An 18,251-nucleotide genomic window follows, 5' to 3' on the forward strand; every position below is an offset into this window, starting at 1 on the left:
AAAAATAAAATTAAAAAAATAATAATAATAAACGTCGCCTGAGAGATTCGAACTCTCGCGGGGAAACCCCATGTACTTAGCAGGCACACGCCTTAACCACTCGGCCAAAGCGACATTTGTGTTTATCGAGATTATAATTACATTAATATATCCTATTGTACCAAACCTGATGAATGTTTGGCAAAAAAAGTCCTTCCATTCTCTCAATCTGAGAGATCCAAGAAACAGATATTTCTCTTTGATAAATTAACTTTATCTTTTGTCTTTGAACAAAATAATCCTAATGATTGTTTCATGACTTTTGTGATTCCTCTTCTTTATGCCTATCTTCTTCTTCACCAAATTTATGTTGTCCTTAATTTTCAATCCTCCATTCATTACCACTAAATTAACATTACATTGAAGTAAAACCATTGATTCCTAGTCTTGTTCTTATGATTGCCTGTGGACAAGAGTCCAACTGAAAGAGAGCACTTAAGACATTTAGAACCAGTTCTTTTCTACTTAACATGATAGATAGAAATTTCTAATCAATGTTTAATCAAATTGTTGAAAGAAACAGCACACCAAATCAACCATTATCTGCAATAATGGACAATATGATTATTTAGTCAAAGTCCTATCACATTTAAGTGCTCTTTTTCCTCCTTTTTTATGACAATTAAGACACTCCAAGTATCTCTGAATTGTCATTAAAGTGATAATGGTTAGAAAAACAATGTCTAATTAAAAAATTTTAAAAAAAAAGTATAAAAGTATGGAAATTCTTAATCAAACAGCAATGATATGGTGATACTTTAGAAGTGGCCACTAATAAATAAATTAAAAGAATCTATGTGTTCTTCAAAGTTAAGTTGATCTCATTGTTGAAAAACAATTATTCATGTGAAGGATGATTATATAAATGAAATTATTATAATTACAATAAACATATTTTTATATATTTGAGAATTTTGATAACATTGAATATCTTTTATTTTTGATTACAACATATAAATTTTTTGTTAATTTTATCCAACAATGGTTAATGGAAGAGTGTATAAAAAGCAAAAATCATCATTCTAAATTAAACTAATACTATACATTTATAATAATAGCTTTTCAAGGAAATCTTGATATAAAAACTTTTGTATAAAAATAATTGAAAAATATATATATAAATTAATTATTAATAAGAAAAACTTATGGCAAATTTGTTAATATAAGAAACATTTGCCCCTATTATTAACACCAATGCCACATAGCAATCTTTGCACTAGTTATAAAATCCTGAAACCCAAAACCAAATATAAACCCCAAAAAAAAAAAATAATAATAATAATAAAAATGAACTCAGTGTTCAAGCCAAGAAAAACAAAGATATTTGTCTTTGGTTTCATGTTTGTATCCATTGCTTGCACTGCATATCCATGGATCAATAACTTCTTCACTTCCTCTTCTTCTTCCTCTATTCACTATAGATCTCAATTTTCCTCCATTTTTTCCTATATTTTCCCCAATTCTTCTCTGGTTTCAACTGTTGGTAGTTCTGGAAGTGGACTTACAGTTGATTTCAAGCAAAAAGATGGCATCTTGGTGAAGAATCTAGGAAAAAAGAGTGCTGATAATAAGAAAGGTGGCAGCTTGAATGAAAGAAACATGAATGGAAGTGGAGTTACAGTGAATTTGATTAAGAGTTTGATTGAATGTGATTTATTTCAAGGAAAATGGGTGAAGGATGAATCATATCCATTATACATTGAAGGATCATGTCCTCACATTTATGAAGCTTTTAATTGTTTTCTCAATGGAAGGCTTGATAAATCTTATCAGAAACTCAGATGGCAGCCTAATGAATGCAACATCCCAAGGTGAGAATTCTGTTTCATTGTATTGAAAATTCACTTGTTTGTTTTTTACTTTTTTGATTCATTGATTTGCTTGAAATTGTCGGTGCATTTGCCGTTTAGATTGAATGGGAGTGATATGTTGGAGAGATTGAGAGATAAAAGACTTGCTTTCGTCGGTGATTCACTTAATAGAAACATGTGGGAGTCTCTTGTTTGTGTGTTGAGGAACTCTGTTAAAGATAAAAATAATGTGGTTGAGATATCGGGAAGGCGGGAATTCAAGACTGAAGGTTTTTATTCTTTCTTGTTTAAGGTAGTGTTGTTGCTTGTTACCAATATCAAATTTCTGTTCTTCGGTTTTCTTGTGCATTGCTTAACTTTAAGTGTATAAGATTATGGTTGCAAGATCGAGTTCTTTCAATCGCCGTTTCTAGTTCAAGAGTGGGAGATGGTAGATAACAATGGACATAAGAAGGAAACTCTTCGACTCGATATAATTGAGAGTTCTTTGTCGAAGTTTAAGGATGCTGATGTGATTGTATTCAATACAGGACATTGGTGGACTCATGAGAAAACTTCCAAAGGGTAACTAAACTTTAATTGTTAGTACATTTTAATGTCATGTAATTGATTTGAAATCACTGAATTGCATATATGTTTCGATGTAGGAAAGATTATTACCAAGAAGGCAACCATGTGTACAATGAGCTAAATGTCGTCGAAGCATTTCATAGAGCTCTTAATACATGGGCTAAATGGGTGGATGCCAATGTAAACCCGAAGAAAACTCTCGTCTTCTTTATGGGTTATTCGGCCTCTCACTTTAGGTGGTTATAGCTTACTTTTTGTTGATACGAAAGTATATACTTGTTTCGATAATAATTTCTTTGTTGTTCAGTGGTGGGCAATGGAATTCCGGTGGGGCTTGCGATAATGAAACAGAACCAATCAAGAATGAGACATATCTTTCATCTTATCCATGGAAAATGAATGTTCTTGAGACAATACTCAAAGGGATGAAAACCCGGATTTCTTACTTAAACATTACAAGAATGACTGATTATAGGAAAGATGCACACCCTTCTGTTTATCGGAAACAAAACCTCACTGAAACGGAGAAAAGATCGCCGGAGAGGTATCAAGATTGCAGTCATTGGTGCTTGCCCGGAGTGCCTGATTCTTGGAATGAATTACTATATGTGCAGTTATTGATCCAACAACATTGATCAAACCATATGAATGTGATTGTGTATAGTATTTATTGTATTAAAGAAAAATAAAAACCGAGGATTCGATGAAAGTTTACTGTAAAAAGAAAGAAATGTGTGAGTTTCTGAAAGTTTAAGTGATGTTTGATTAAATAGAGTGCTCTTTCAGCAATAATTACTTCTTTGAAAGATACTTCTTGTGTAATTTATCTACACAATTACTTCACACATGACTTTGAAGTATCAGTGATACTTTATGATTAAAAGCATGGATAATTATTATTCAGATAATCGGATATTGCATTAAAGATAATGTCTCATAATTGAATCAGCTATGGCATGAGTTCAACTTGCCATTTGAGAATCAGGCAAATCTCTAGCTCTAGCCTATCACAGGTTGCCACGTGTCCATTTATTATTTGTTTTTTCTTATTGCAATTAATTTTATCATGTGAACACATGCAATTGTCTGATAGGCAAGAACCAGGCAAGTTGAGCTCGATGTTTTTCTCTTTGTTGATAATTAAAAGCATGGATACTTATTATTCGGGAAATCTGATATTACATTAAAGATAATGCCCCATAATTGAATCAGAAATTTAGTGAACTCGCAGATAAAAGACAAATTCATAAAGATTAAATGCAATCAATGTGAATAAGACTCATGCTTTCAGATCTTATAAGAGATTTAGAGTTGATTCCTTTCATAATTGGAGCTTAATAATGGATGGTAAGCTAGCAACATCAAATTGGGTTACATCATCATGTTATATTTTATAATAATTCCATAAGACTAAGCTTTATTTAACCAAAATTTTCTTTTTAATTTCCAATCTTCCTTTTCTTATAACATTTTCCTTTTTTTTTAAAAAAAAAATTCATATGATTCACTAAAGTGAAATTTTTTTTACTAAGAGTTACTACTAGAGTGGTGAGATAATCCTGGTTGGGCTTTCGGATGGCCCAAAGCTAAAGCCCATGTATATGGTCACGTGCGAAGCACGTGACATGATTGGGTCCCACAAGGTATCGACCGTGCTAATCATTGCAATTGAGAATCTTTGTTTCCTCGAAACCAACAGCTCGCCATTTGCCATTACTTGCACGGTCATCAGCCAATCAGATGCCGCCACGTAAGGAATTTGTAACTACCGCTCACGTGACTTAGTGGTGCCCACGTTCAGTCGTTAATTCCCTATCCTCACGTGACTCCCGGTTAACAAATAAATTACCAAAAATAAAAATTCTCTTATAATATGTGCTGATATTTTTTGTAAGCCGTTTGATCAAAATCAGACGGCTATCACATGTCTATCATGCAAAAGCAAAGCATCCCATCAGAGAGTGGGATTCTTTTTGACAGAAAGAAGAGAGAATCACAATAAAAGAGATATGCTTTGCGTGATGGGACTCTCACAAGATAATCAAAACCGTCCGATCAGAATGAGTGAACGGCTGTGATTGGCCGAGTCATACAAGCTTCCATCGGTCCCCAAAAAAACATTATTATTATTATTATTATTATTATTATTATTATTATCATCATTTATGGTGGAAACTCATGCCTCTTTCTCATTCTTTTCATATCATTAATACATGCATGCTTCAATTATTACATTCCCCTTCTTTGCATGACATGTGTAATTCACCCCCATCCTCTTATAATATACTTTGATTTTTAACTTAGGAGAAAAATAAATAAATATTTATTCCCTAAAAATTATTTTTTATGCATATAGTTTTCCATTTGAAAAGAGGAAATTTCATATTATTAGAATTTATTTATTTATTTAAAATTATTATTATTGAGAGGGTTGGATGGTTATTGTCTGGTACTTGTCTTGCTTGATACTTATCTCATTATTCTTTTGCACTTAATTTAATGGATTTTGTACTTTACCCCCTATGACAATAAGAAATCACAAAAATCACCTTGAACCATGAAAACAAAAAACACCATTGTTAAAAAAAAAAGGGTAAAATAGTAAGAATATTTCTACTTTCCCCGCTGCTAACACCCAAACAAATATATATATATATATATTTCAAATACAAACTGCAAATAACCCCCTAAAAAAAACAATATTCACACATAGTCCCTGAAAGATCACCACTATCAAGACTAAGAAGCAGCAGAAGGGTGAGCAGCAAAAGGGAAGAACCGAGCCTTTGAGAGATGAGAAAATGGCGGAGTGGACGGCTTCACGCCGGCGCCGGAAGTCGTAGACGACGATGAGACACGCTCGCATGACGGACACATCGAAAGGGTGGTCGCCGGAAGGTGGGCAAGAAGAGGATGTGCTGCCGTGGCCTTCAGTGCCCGGAGCTCCGCCAGCTCTTTATGAAGCCTTCTGTTCTCTTCTGTCAATGTCTCACAACATCTCTTCAAGTACTCACAATCCACTTCAGTTTGCTTCAACTTTGTTCTATAATCATACCCAAAAAACAAAAAAAACTTCATCTTTTTGTCCATGAATCAAAAAAAATATATATATATATATATATATACAGAAACCGCACCTTGCTCTTCTATTCTGGAACCAAACTTCAACTTGTCTGGGTCTGAGATTCAAGTGTTTAGCCAAAGCTAGCTTTTGTTTCTGCAGAACAAATCAATGGAAACAAAAGAAAAGGTTGGTGTTTTGGGGTTTGAAAAGGATTAATGTTTTGATAGTGAGGTTAAACATACTGGATTGAGAGTGTTGTGTTCTTTGAAGCTTTCTTCAAGGAAGGCAGATTGTTCTTTAGAAAGCCTGAGTTTTTTCCTGGAAAGTGAGTTCTCGTCTTCATCTCTCTCAAGTTGATGTGAAGACCCTGCGCTGTTGTTCGGTGATGCCGGTGCTAGCGCCGTTTCACTCTCCGTCTCCGTCGCCGGCGTGCGGTTCACGTCGAACCCTCTTGTCGTTAAAATCTCTAGATTTCCTGCATTGTTGTCAAGAACTTTGTGAACTTTTTTCTTCATTAGATCAAGAAAAGTTACCAACTTTTTCTCATCTCTCTAAATCCAAAAAACTTTTTCAATCTCATTAAAACAAAAAAAAAACATTGTAAAAGAAATAAAGAAAAACTCCATGAATGAATGAAAGCTCAAAGCTCAAAGCTCATACTGCTGTTGTTTGGAAGCCATTGAAGAGCAAGCTGAGAAGAACACTGATCCCTAAGCACTGGCTCCATTGGTAGCAGCTCAAGCTGCACCGGTGGAGCACTCGAACACCCTCCAAACCCCAAGCTCAGTCCAAGCTCCATTGCTTTCTCTCTCTCTCTCTCTCTCTCTCTCTCTTTCTCTCTTTCTCTGAAGACAAGCGTGGAATGGAGAATGGGGTCAAAGAGAGAAGTGATTTTATAGAGAAAGAAACAAGAGTGGGCCCTTGTTTGACCAATGGGACCCACAAAGTTGACAAAACACACGTGATATGACCCACCAAAGAAAAAGGAATCAAGAGATTAATTAAAAAATTATTATTATTAGATAAAATTACTTTCATACCCTCTGAAGATATTTATTAAAAGGAATATTTATATTATATAAATATAGAATGTATATGATTTTTTGCATTTGTATGCAAACAGGATTTTCCTTAAAAGCTGTGATTTGTGATTTTTTCCCTTGGAAAACTAAATGAGTAAAAATTATTTGTTTTTTTCAACAAAGGTGAGACAATCTTTAAACAAGGACTTAACTTTTGGTTCTCAATGGAAAGTTATAAGAATTTATCACCCAAGGGTTTTTTTGTACTTTATGTTCTATATGGTCTTTATTTATGTTTACGTGTATAAATAAATAATAATAATAAATCATGAAAAAATGAATTAGATTATTTGTGTTATAATTATTATTATTTGATATTTATGACATGCAAATGGATAGGCATGCAATGGTTTTGATTTATGGTGGTTGGGACTCTAATGATAAAAGGTATGGAAGAAAGGTGAGTGGCTTTGCAAAGGAAGGGAGGGGACAATGGAATAGATAGCTCACTTGGTGCAATGATGGGTGACGTGGACCAGAGTTGCATGTTTATTGATGGGCTCCATGAGTTTGTTTGCAAAATCATGTTTGATTGATTATGTTTCTCTCACATGTTTATTTTAACGTGCATTTCTTCTTTCATTTATTTGTTTTTTTTTTTTTAAAAAAAAGGAAATTGTATAAACACTAGAGGAAAAATTTTGCAATAAGGTAAAAATTTAACCTCTAAACAATTATATATTAAAAAAATATAATTTAATATACATTCTTAGTTTCACTTTAGCTTGATAACAATCAATTTTTACATGCAAAAAATAAGATTTAAAGTTAGTTTGTCATGTAAAAAAATAAAATTAATTCTAGATATTTTATTATTGATTGCTTGATTTAATTTTTTATGTTAATCCATAACATAAGACAAGATACTGAAAGTTCTATAAAAACAATAAATTTTTTATGATTGATAATTTTTATATACATAAGAATTTGAATTCAAAATTATTTATTTAAGTCACTAAAGATTCTATCATTTAAGACTCATCTATGTTTGTTTATTTAATTATTTAAATATATTAATATAGTAAAAATCATGGAATAGTTCAAATTGATAATTATAGACTAAAGATGGAATGCAATGCTAACCACATGACAAAAAAGGGTTGAGCAATATTCTTGTTTGCTCACATTTTAATTATTATTTTTGTTTATTATTAAATAATAAAAAGAATGTGAAAAAATTAAAGCTATTTAATGGCATTTAGGGATTTTCACAAGAGTGGCTCGTAGGACATTGAAAGAGAGATGAGATCACACACTCAGCCGTGGGTCACGTGCCAAGTGATTAAAGTTTTAATGGATTCGGTGCACCCGGTTCACGCCACATGACTCACATAGTTCATGCACTTGTGTGCAACCAATTAACTCCACCAACCTCATTCTTATTAATTAAAATCTCAACTTTCCCCCTTCAAATAATAGTGCTCATTATTATTAATATTAAATAGTGGGAAATTTAGTAGCTTGGCTTCCCATGAACCTCTTTTGATGAATCCTCACTTGATCAACGAATAGGCAATTATTCATTAAGAGATTTTTGGTCCCTCAAAATGACCACCGACATATGATCCTATATAGTTAACAACAATTGAAAAACTCCCTTAATCTTTAGTTTTTATTTTTTAATTATTTTTGTTTAACAAAGCTGCCTAACAATTATTTGTGAAGGGAAAATGGCCGAATCACCATCTATGTCTCTTTAAATGACCGTCCGGTGATAAAGGAGGTAGGGTGCAAAAATAACAACGAGGTTTGCCTAAAAGTAGTCATTTTTGAAAGAGTGTGTAATAACTCACTAATCGAGTGCTTTTGCGCTGAGGTTGAAGAAGGCTAAGCAATATGCTGAAACTATGGGACGTTCTGCCTAAGAGCGAAGCACTCACGCAAGCAGGTGCGGACGAAGTGGAAGTGAGAATATTGGCTTGAGTAATACAAATATTGGTGAGAATCCAATGCCTCAAAAAATCTAATGGTTCTACCTTAAGATTAGGCTATAGAGAGTGAGTCATAGCCTATGATCAGGCTAAAAGACATTGTCAATGGACAACTAAAATAATATTCATGTACTCCAGTTTTTTTCCCCCATTTTTTTATTTTAAAAACATTTTAGCTTGTTTATTTATATAAAAATAAAATATAAAAACAATGAGATCATGGATTTAAATAAAATGATTTATTTTTTTAGAAAACTAAAAGAAATAATTACTTTATTCAACAGCATATACAATAAAAGACCTTTTTTTATGCATATATATATAATATCATTAGTTTTTTAAATTTTTTTTAAAGGAAATAAGGAAGATTTATTTAAAATAAAATAAAAATAAAAATAAGATGCTTGCAATAATTGGAGAGAAGCAACGTGCCGTCCATCATCGTACCAAAAGACCAACGCAATAATTGCACCCAACTGTTACACCATAATACCGACAATCAAACTAGTCTCACTGATCCGACGGCTAAACCAGTGCCATCGGACATGATTGGACGGTCTAGCACAAACACAGTTACTTTACAATGGTAGCTTACATAGTGCCCGCGTCTGAGTCCCCTTCTCACATCACTTCTTTAATTAGAAAATCTTTTGGCGTGATTCGCTCGTGCTCCCACGATACGACGTCAAACGTCTCACTCAATCACTGCCCTTTGATTTGATTTCCTTCCTTTTGATTGTCCGCCATTAGCCGTCCGATCCCAATTACACAAACTCAAAATTTTATACTACCTTATAACTTTTAGGGTAACCCCCCTGAAAATAAAGCTAAAATTTTCTTTCAAATCCCCCACCATTTGCCAGTAGTGTGACTTCAGGTAACAAACTTTACAATATATATATAATAATCATCAATAAAAAAATTGTATATATTTTTTTCCCTTTTTTGATAAATAAGTTAACTATATATATAGAAACCCATCATCTAATATAGTAATCGTTAAATTACTAAGAATATTTATATTAATAATTAGATTATTATCCAACAATTACGATTCAGTAATAAACAATATTAAACAGTGATATATAATACTATAAAATAGTAAATCTACACTGTATGTATATAAATATTAGCTATTGAATTATTATTCAATAATTGACAATAAACATTCTTAGTTAAACGTTTATGCAAATGACTTAAACCCTTATATATTTTTTTATAGAAAAACAATAAATCTTCTCCGATAAAAAGAATGCTAAAAAAGAAATCGATATAAAAAAATACAAATTACGATGGATTGAACAATCGAGTAGATGACTTAAATCATATATATATATATATTTTTATAAAAATAATAAACTTTTTTAATAAAAGATTTTAAAGAATAAATCAGTATAAAAATGCATCAATTACGATGGATTAAACAATCGTCCAAAAATAAATTACTGTTCACTATCCAACTTCTAATTGGTGAAAATCACTATTTATATATATATATATATAAGAAAAAAACATCCATTATGCTTTTGTGAGTTAACAAGTTTAAATTCAAAACCATTCTAATTACAAAGCATGTGAGAACTGTTAGTTCAAAGCCAGTGCCCATATGTTATATATATATATATATATATCATATAAGATGTATCATGTATGTGCGAATGAGAGAAGATATATATATATATATATAGAATGGAAAATGTAATAATAGGGGTTGTATAGGGGTTGAAGAGGAAAAGTGGGAAAGAAAGAGGAAAAGGGGGACAGCTGTTGGGTGAAAGGGGACAGGGTCGCAGGTGCAATCATGAGTACGTTTGATGGTCTCCTAATCCGACGGTGGGGCCGTGTCGCAATAATCTCAAGCTGATTGCACTGGGACCCACCCACAAACATACACTCCACTGCACTTCCACTTCACAGTTCACACACTTCGTCTCTTTTTTTTTTTCCCGCTCTTTTTCCTTTTTGCCATTCGTCATTTCATTGATCATTTGCCCCCATGTTCTTTTACTTTCTTTTCCTCACCGGGTGGTCACCATATCCCTCCTGTCCTGTCTAATTTTCATCCACATTCTTGTCTTCTTACTTATTTGTCAACCTGTTATAATATATATGGTTTAAATATTAAAATAATCTATTTATTTTGTGTTTTTTATCATTTATATTTCTCTAATATAAAATTTATTATTTTTTCTCTTATTTACATATTTTTATTTTTTAACTATGAAAATCTGATTTTTTAGTCATCATATTTATATATTTTTTTATTTTTTTATTTATCTAGTTCATCAGCTAAAAAGACCAAAAGAGCAGATTCATCAATTTGAGGGGTTAAAAAGATAAAAATATGTAACTACGAAGACAAAAAAGCGGATTTTATATTATAGAGACTAAAAGGACAGAAAACACAAAATAGAAAGACTACTTTTGATATTTTGACATATATATATAGAGAGAGAGAAAGAGGGAATGAGAGAGAGGGTGAGTCATCCACCAACGTTTGTCACGAACATTTGCAGATGGCTATTAGTTTTAAATCGAATAGTTGTGACGTGAGTTGTAGAGTAAAGTGTGATAAACAGTATCTTCCGAACATTAAATCTTATGAACAGTGATAAATTTGATGAACAATATATTTTTATATGATGAATCTTGTATCATTAAATTGATGATTGCAACAGTACATGGCTAATTCAAACTGTCCAAAATGATGTGCGTCTCTCAAAAAAATTATAAAAACACACATGTATTTTCTCATTTTCATCCCGTGAACCCAAATTTAATAATCGATCCATCTTCACTATGTTGTTGCATTATCTCTCCGCATTGTATTTATCTTTTATTTATTTATTTATTTATTTTTAATATGCGAATATTTTTAGAACGTCCACCGACTATTTTTCTTAATATATATGGGAATTAAATTGTGATTAAGTGTTTATGAAAATTGATGAAGTTGAGGGGGGTTAATTGAGAAAATGTTAAGGTGATAGTGGTGGGGCCAATGACAGAGTTCCACGTCAGCAGGATGGATGGATGGATGGATTGATTGATGAATGGGCGGTGTGATTGATGGTGACTTGACTGCACCATGAAAAATTGCTGGTCTAGTCCGTTTTGCATGCCCCCTCAAACATCATCATCACCACCTACACACCCTACACACCCCACCTACTTCTTCCCTTCCATCATGTTCATATCTTTGATTTTTTTTTTTATTCTTCAAAATTAATACAACTTTTTCCTTCCTTATAAAAAAAATGTTTAAATTTAAAAATATATATCGTTTGCATATATAACTCATACATAACTATTCGGTTGGTCGGTTGTTATCTTTATGTCACTTAAATCTAGTTTTTTTATCTTGTTTTTTCCACTTATGCTCATTAAAGTTTATTCAACTATTTTTTTAATATGAATAAATTACTACTATAAATAGAAAATAAGAAATATAATAAGAGCCTAGAGAATAATATATTAATAAAAAACAACATAAATAAAACATAAAATAAATAAATAAATGTGTACTAAAAATAGAGTTAAAAGAACAATATAAACAACAAAAATAAGACACATAAAAAATTATTAAGACCCACAAAATCCTAGTCAAAAGAATAAAGTGATTACTTAGGGCCTCACTGAAACTCCTCTTGTTAATTTGAGCCAATATCGGTGTTTATCTCTACAAAAGCTCTCTTTGGGACTTCTAAGAGCCTTTTAATTCTTTAGTCAGTTTGAAAGATCCACGAATTACTATTTGTGATTGGTGCTTTGTCTCTTTATGTATTTGCTCACTATTTTCTGTATTTTCATACCTTATATATATATATATATATGGGAAAAGCATCATCCCGATGAACGTCCCTGAGATTTCAATTCTAGAGATGCTTTTTAAATCTGAGTTTCAGGATCGATCATCCAGATGGTTGATTGATTATATAAACATCGTACATCTTATCGTTTCATGATCACCGTACAACACCGCATAACGCGGTTTCATCTTTCATAATGATAAGAGCAGTCGCGATTTTTCATCCGATGCAAATTCTATGGACATCCCTGGATTTGAAATCCCAGGGACGTCCCTTGAGATGATGGGTTTTTATATATATATATATATATATATTAAAAATATAATAGTCATTTACTAAGTTTTTTTTTTTATTTTGAAAAGATGGATGAACCACTATTCATTAAAACAAGGAGTCATTTACTAAGTTTTATTCCAAAAACTCTACGGATAGTTATTTTCTCCGTTGTTGTGAAATAATAAATATTAATTACAATAAACTTAATATTTATTAGGATTTTTAATATATGAGATTAAAAAGTGACTCTTTTAATCATATCAAACCCTACTAAGATAACTAGAGCATTGTGGATGATATATAAAAAAACATATATATATATATATATATATAGTGCAAGTGATGGTCAATGAGAGTAATCATGTCCAAAAAAGAGGAGCAGGCGTGGGTGATGTTTTCTCATCCCATCTCTTTCTTTCTTTCTTTCTTTCCTTTTGCTTTTAACTTAAAAAACAAGAAAAAATAAAAAATCCCAAACTTTATGGGTTTATTTTTTTTCAAACTTTATGGGAAGCACTGCATGAGAAAACATGGTGATGATCAGTGTACATTTCACCATTTCAGGAGACAACTGAAGGTCCCTCTTTCTTTCCCTTGTAGTTCAAAAAGAGTTGTGTCTGTCCTTCACTCCCTCTACAAAACAAAGAGGCTACAATACTTTTGAAAATTTAAACCTTTCAAAATAATAATAATAAATAAATAAATAAACAAAAAAAATATATATATCTCAAACAAACTTTATAGTACATGTTCATATAAATATATACATATATGTTACCTTGTTATTTTATTTTTTTTAATGTATTTGTTGTAGATAAAACTTAAAAATTCTTACAAATAATTAGATATCAAACCATCCGTGTAATATAATAATTGCTATTTTATTTTATTTTATTTTTAAAGTTGACGGTTCAAATCCTACTGGCTTCAATTCTAACAAAACTTTTCCAAATATATTTTTATAATTTCTTTAGCTATTTAACTTGGTTGTTGTTGTTTTTTTTTTCTTTCAATTGTCGGTTTGTTCTGTACTAGCTGTTTCTGTCTAATAAAAATTATAATTTATCTATTTTAATAATAATAATAATAATAATAATTTCTTTAGCTACACATATACCTCTAAAATATTTAAAAAATCTATAAGATTATTTATCCAAAGAGATAAATGAACATTATTCTTGCCTGTAGTAGTAGTAGTTCACAAATGAAAACAACAGGACTTGATTTATTTCCATCATATGAAGAAATGAAAATCTCATTGCAACAGGCTTAGATGGATGAGTACATCAGTTTGCACTAATCAACTACCCGGTCATCTTTCCGATTCAGGCAGTAGGCGAAACAGACTCATCGATCTCCAATTTACTCAAATCCCCGGCAAAAGGCAGCATTTGATCACTCTTATTGTATAGTTCATATATACCTCCGGTGTGTATGAAAAGAACCTTTCGACCTTCCCATTTTTTCGGGTTCGCTTTCATGTCATTCATCATGCCAAATGCCGCTTTTCCGCTGTCGAATTTGCATGCATAACAATATATATACATCATCTTCAATCTGTAATATATAATGTATAATGTAAACTCGAAGGAATTCCTGCAGATCGAAACATTTTCTTACCAGTAAACAGAGTCAAGTAAAACACCAGTGCTTGTTGCTATTTCTTTAACAAATTTAAGCTCTTCAGTTGTGCTGAAACCATAGCCTAATCCCTGTACCTGTGGACAGAGCATTGAATCAAAGAACTCAATTTCATTGCCGCGAAATTAAAGGCGAACATATACTCACATCTTGGATAGTCACTAGCTCATTTAAATCAAAACCAGCTTGTAGTTCATCAATCTTGGATTGGATATTGTCGACGAAGGACTCTCGGGATGTTGTAACAGAGAATGCCTTGATCTAGACAACCAAATTGTCAAAAAGATAACTTTCCCGTTCAAAAGATAAAAAAAAGGAAAATGAAAAAGTTTGATGTACCTTTAATATTCAAGCCGCTTAATTTTGATCCTATTGCAAGACCAGCAACGGTTCCCCCACTGTCAAATGTATGTTTCGAAATTTTTCAACATTTGAACACAGAATTATTCATATAATTAACAGTAAAGACAATTCAATGAAGAGAATAATAGTAATAATAATAACCTTCCACATGCAACAACAATGTCATCAAACTGAATTTTCTGATTTTCTTCTTGAATCTGCTGTTCTATCTCCCTTATCCCATCAATATAACCCCTTCAACAGCAGTATAAAAAATGTAAAAAGAAAATAAACATTTATGTTGTATTCATAGGAAGGAATAGATTTTTCATTTATGCTTATACAATAACAAATATGATAATAAAATAAACTGACCAGGTTCCGAGAGTGTTCGATGCTCCGATAGGAATGATGTACGGCTTTTTCCCTTCTGCTACCAATTTTCTCCGGAACATCTCAAAAAGAGCCTAGATCAAAAGACATGATAAAAATTTTCGTCTAAGATAATGACATTCATCCAAAACTCATATTATTTGATTTGATGATCATGTCTTCGATGTTAACAAAGAAACAATAATATTAACATTCAAGGAAAGTCAAGCATAAATTACTTAATACCATTGGATGAAGAGCATTCAGTGAACAAGTCAGTAAATGAAATACTTGGGGAAGAAAGAAACATACAACAGAATAAACTAATCAAGCAAATGTGTTTGTAGTGTAAAACATTCAATCAAAGCACAATATTAGATATAAATCATAATAGGGAATACAATAACAAAGAGAGAAATCACAACTATATTCAGTGAAGGGCAAACCTCTGGTCCAATGTCGAAGTATGCTTGACCAGGAACAAGCTTAATATGAGCTCCGACAAGCCGATCAATGAGAAGATTGCCAACCAAACCAGGATCTTTATTTGGGTACTATCACACATGATCAATAACACAAACCACTTGGTTTTATCTCAAAATATTGACAAATGGTATTCAGATGCTAAAAGAAAATAAAATGCAGGAACAACCTCGACGAAGCATATCAGATAACAATCAAGTTTCAAATATCTTGCAGCTGCAGCAGTTGTGCGACAGTGATTACTTTGCAAGCCTCCCATAGTAATAACACAGTCTGCACCTTGCGCAACGGCATCAGCCATCAAAAATTCCAACTTTCTTGCTTTATTGCCACTCAATAATATTCCAGTAAGATCCTCACGCTGCATATTTGCAAATTGAAGTCAGTTGGCAAATGGATATAGTGAAATGTTATGCCATTCCAACCATTTGTGTTCATATACATAAAAGTTCAAGAAAAAGGAACAAGATTTGTAAAAATTGTTTGTTTACCTTTATCCAAACTTCAGTTCCTTGTGGAAGATTGGGAAGTTCCCATTTGTGTATGGGAGTGGGAAACTGATGCAAACAAAGTTCAGCAGCAAAATTATTAGATAAGAAAACTGGTAAAAGGATTTTGAAACAAAATCAAAACTCTCTCTCAGAGAAGAGTTGATGCTTGCAAAGGGAAAAGGAATCAAAATCAAAACTTTCACCAGAACAACCAATGTTTGAACACAATCAGAATGACTCTTGAATGAAAGATCAAATTTTGAGTATAAAAACACAATCAAGTGAAAGAAAAAAAAAACAAAATCATTTGTGTATGGGAGTGGGAAACAAATGCAAACAAAGTTCAGCAGCAAAATTATTAGATTAATAAACTGGTAAAAGGATTTTAGAAACAAAATCAAAACTCTACTCTCTCAGAGAAGAGCTGATGCTTGCAAAGGGAGAAGGTATCAAAATCAAAACTTTCACCAGTACAACCAATGTTTAAACACAATCAGAATGACTCTTGAATGCAAGATCAAATTTTGAGTATAAAAACACAATCAAGTGAAAGAAAAAAAAAATCATTTGTGTATGGGAGTGGGAAACTGATGCAATCAAAGTTCAGCAGCAAAATTATTAGATAAGTAAACTGGTATAAAAGCTTTTTAGAAACAAAATCAAAACTCTACTCTCTCAGAGAAGAGTTGATGCTTGCAAAGGGAGAAGGAATCAAAATCAAAACTTTCACCAGAACAACCAATGTTTAAGCACAATCAGAATGACTCTTGAATGAAAGATCAAATTTTGAGAGAAAAAAACAACAATCAAGTGAAAGAAAAAAAACAAAAACATGAACATATATACATCAAGGAAGAAAATAGAAGGGAAGGGGACATACACGGCCAATGCTGCAGGTATGGGAAGGTATGAGAGTGAGATGAGAAGCCCATGAAGGTGGCACATATGGCTTCTTCTCAAGGAACCCTCCAAAACCAGTCATTGAACCTGCAGGATTCTTTGTTGTTTTACAAAGCAGATGAATAGAGAAAGGTGAGAGATTAAACCAGTTCAAAGCTCAAAAAAAAAATAAAATAAAATAAAAACTTGGATCCCAAACAAAGCTCAATGATGATAGAGAAATACTTGTTTGTGGCTCCAATAATTTAAAATTTAGAAGAAAAAGTTGATTGAAATGAAAAAGGATAAACAACCTTTTGTTTTTTCTTATTTATTTTTACAATAATATAGACGACTCAAATGCAAACAAAGAAGGTGTGAGAGTGAGACCACTATGCATGGAAATAAGACAAGGACATGGTGTTGCAAAAGTGGATCTTAGTTGGTGGGTTTGTCATGTGTAAATTATTTTATTTATGTGTTAAACTCATTCCCAGTCTTTGTTTTTCAATTCCTTTACTTTGTTGGTTTTATTTATTATTTTTAATAATTATTATAAAAAAAAAAAAATACTTAGTTAAACATGATAAAGTCACCCACCATAGGATGCTCTAATTGTGAGATATTTTGACAGTGAATAGATAGGTGTGTGGGTTTTGATTTTCTTTGTTTTGTTTTTCAGGTACTTTATTTTATTGGTTTTAGTTTTCATTATCAATTTTTGTAAAAAATTACCTTATTAAAAATGATGAAGTTGGCAACCTTAGCATAGTCTAGTATGTGTTCGAAACCTTGTATCAACTGTACTAAAAATATTGTTCATTTATTGTTTAATGAGATTTGGTACTATAGAGCAATTTCGTTGGGTTCTAGTGAGGGTCAATTACGAAAAGAATTTTATTCTCCATCCTTTCATTATTGCATGTCAAAAATAAGTTGGGTCAATAAATAAAATACTATTTATTGTGTTCCAATATGAGTCGCTTGTGAAAGGAGTCTTATTTTTCACCCCTCTAGGATTATATGACAGGAGAGATTTACTATTACTGGGTTATGATCTGTAATATATTATTTTAGACACACGTTGAAGATCCTTACTCCTCATTACCTGCGTATTCGTCAGTCCCATGTGTTATGCATGTCTGTCCATTTGACACCCCTTAAGTGGGGCATTTATCACCATTTGTATATATAAAAAAAAATGGCTTATACAAAAAAGAAAATGAAATTGATGTCAACAAATCATCATCCATATTAAGCATATTTCTTATCTCGTTAAAGTTACTAAATTTATTGAATTACTAAAAAAATGGACAAAATACTGTGATTTGATCACTCCTATACAAGAGTTGGTAATTATTTTTTCCCAACTTTTAAAAGCTTGAGTTTTCTATACCGTGAGTTGTCCACATTTATTACATTTGATATGTTCTTTTTTTTTTTAATGCATTCTTCATTTTT

The 18,251-nt window shown here is 31.8% G+C and overlaps 3 protein-coding genes and 1 non-coding gene across 5 annotated transcripts; 1 reads left to right on the top strand and 3 right to left on the bottom strand.

The window, feature by feature from the left end:
• Positions 1-32: 32 nt before the first annotated feature.
• TRNAS-GCU lies at positions 33-114 on the bottom strand. Its single transcript has one exon. It is a non-coding gene; the product is annotated as a tRNA-Ser (tRNA).
• Positions 115-1,289: 1,175 nt separating this feature from the next.
• On the top strand, positions 1,290-3,225 carry LOC120262987 (protein trichome birefringence-like). The gene is made up of 5 exons (XM_039270912.1): positions 1,290-1,850; positions 1,950-2,142; positions 2,221-2,414; positions 2,498-2,656; positions 2,728-3,225. Exons 1-5 carry the CDS (start codon positions 1,327-1,329, stop codon positions 3,053-3,055), a joined length of 1,398 nt encoding a protein of 465 aa, XP_039126846.1. The 5' UTR covers positions 1,290-1,326; the 3' UTR covers positions 3,056-3,225.
• A 1,803-nt stretch (positions 3,226-5,028) lies between these two features.
• On the bottom strand, positions 5,029-6,326 carry LOC120263745 (homeobox-leucine zipper protein HOX11). Its single transcript, XM_039271719.1, has 4 exons — positions 6,145-6,326; positions 5,727-5,959; positions 5,558-5,637; positions 5,029-5,463 (listed from the first exon to the last, which is right to left on the bottom strand). The coding sequence occupies exons 1-4, from the start codon at positions 6,281-6,283 to the stop codon at positions 5,160-5,162; spliced, it is 756 nt and encodes a 251-aa protein (XP_039127653.1). The 5' UTR covers positions 6,284-6,326; the 3' UTR covers positions 5,029-5,159.
• A 7,418-nt stretch (positions 6,327-13,744) lies between these two features.
• LOC120262889 (putative D-cysteine desulfhydrase 1, mitochondrial) lies at positions 13,745-17,055 on the bottom strand. 2 transcript variants are annotated; one of them, XM_039270797.1, is made up of 11 exons: positions 17,037-17,055; positions 16,792-16,908; positions 15,912-15,977; positions 15,590-15,781; positions 15,384-15,491; positions 14,941-15,032; positions 14,728-14,820; positions 14,566-14,621; positions 14,371-14,486; positions 14,203-14,300; positions 13,745-14,094 (listed from the first exon to the last, which is right to left on the bottom strand). In XM_039270797.1, the coding sequence occupies exons 2-11, from the start codon at positions 16,891-16,893 to the stop codon at positions 13,908-13,910; spliced, it is 1,110 nt and encodes a 369-aa protein (XP_039126731.1). In that variant the 5' UTR covers positions 16,894-16,908; positions 17,037-17,055; the 3' UTR covers positions 13,745-13,907. The 2 variants fall into 2 exon arrangements, with proteins under 2 accessions (XP_039126731.1, XP_039126732.1); XM_039270798.1 differs by lacking the exon at positions 17,037-17,055 and having other exon boundaries at positions 14,371-14,484; positions 14,564-14,621; positions 16,792-17,012.
• Positions 17,056-18,251: the final 1,196 nt, after the last annotated feature.

The sequence above is a fragment of the Dioscorea cayenensis genome, chromosome 6 (assembly GCF_009730915.1).
Source record: "Dioscorea cayenensis subsp. rotundata cultivar TDr96_F1 chromosome 6, TDr96_F1_v2_PseudoChromosome.rev07_lg8_w22 25.fasta, whole genome shotgun sequence".
In the NCBI taxonomy this organism is placed as follows: domain Eukaryota; kingdom Viridiplantae; phylum Streptophyta; class Magnoliopsida; order Dioscoreales; family Dioscoreaceae; genus Dioscorea; species Dioscorea cayenensis.

Coding starts and splice junctions, on each gene's coding strand:
- LOC120262987 (XM_039270912.1), top strand. CDS start 1,327: ATGAACTCAGTGTTCAAGCCAAGAAAAACAAAGATATTTGTCTTTGGT. Junction 2,143..2,220: donor TTTATTCTTTCTTGTTTAAG/GTAGTGTTGTTG, acceptor TTAAGTGTATAA/GATTATGGTTGCAAGATCGA. Junction 2,415..2,497: donor CATGAGAAAACTTCCAAAGG/GTAACTAAACTT, acceptor GTTTCGATGTAG/GAAAGATTATTACCAAGAAG.
- LOC120263745 (XM_039271719.1), bottom strand. CDS start 6,283: ATGGAGCTTGGACTGAGCTTGGGGTTTGGAGGGTGTTCGAGTGCTCCA. Junction 5,960..6,144: donor ATGGCTTCCAAACAACAGCA/GTATGAGCTTTG, acceptor ACAACAATGCAG/GAAATCTAGAGATTTTAACG. Junction 5,638..5,726: donor AACACAACACTCTCAATCCA/GTATGTTTAACC, acceptor TTTGTTCTGCAG/AAACAAAAGCTAGCTTTGGC.
- LOC120262889 (XM_039270797.1), bottom strand. CDS start 16,893: ATGACTGGTTTTGGAGGGTTCCTTGAGAAGAAGCCATATGTGCCACCT. Junction 14,821..14,940: donor TCGAACACTCTCGGAACCTG/GTCAGTTTATTT, acceptor CTGCTGTTGAAG/GGGTTATATTGATGGGATAA. Junction 14,622..14,727: donor ATTGTTGTTGCATGTGGAAG/GTTATTATTATT, acceptor TACATTTGACAG/TGGGGGAACCGTTGCTGGTC.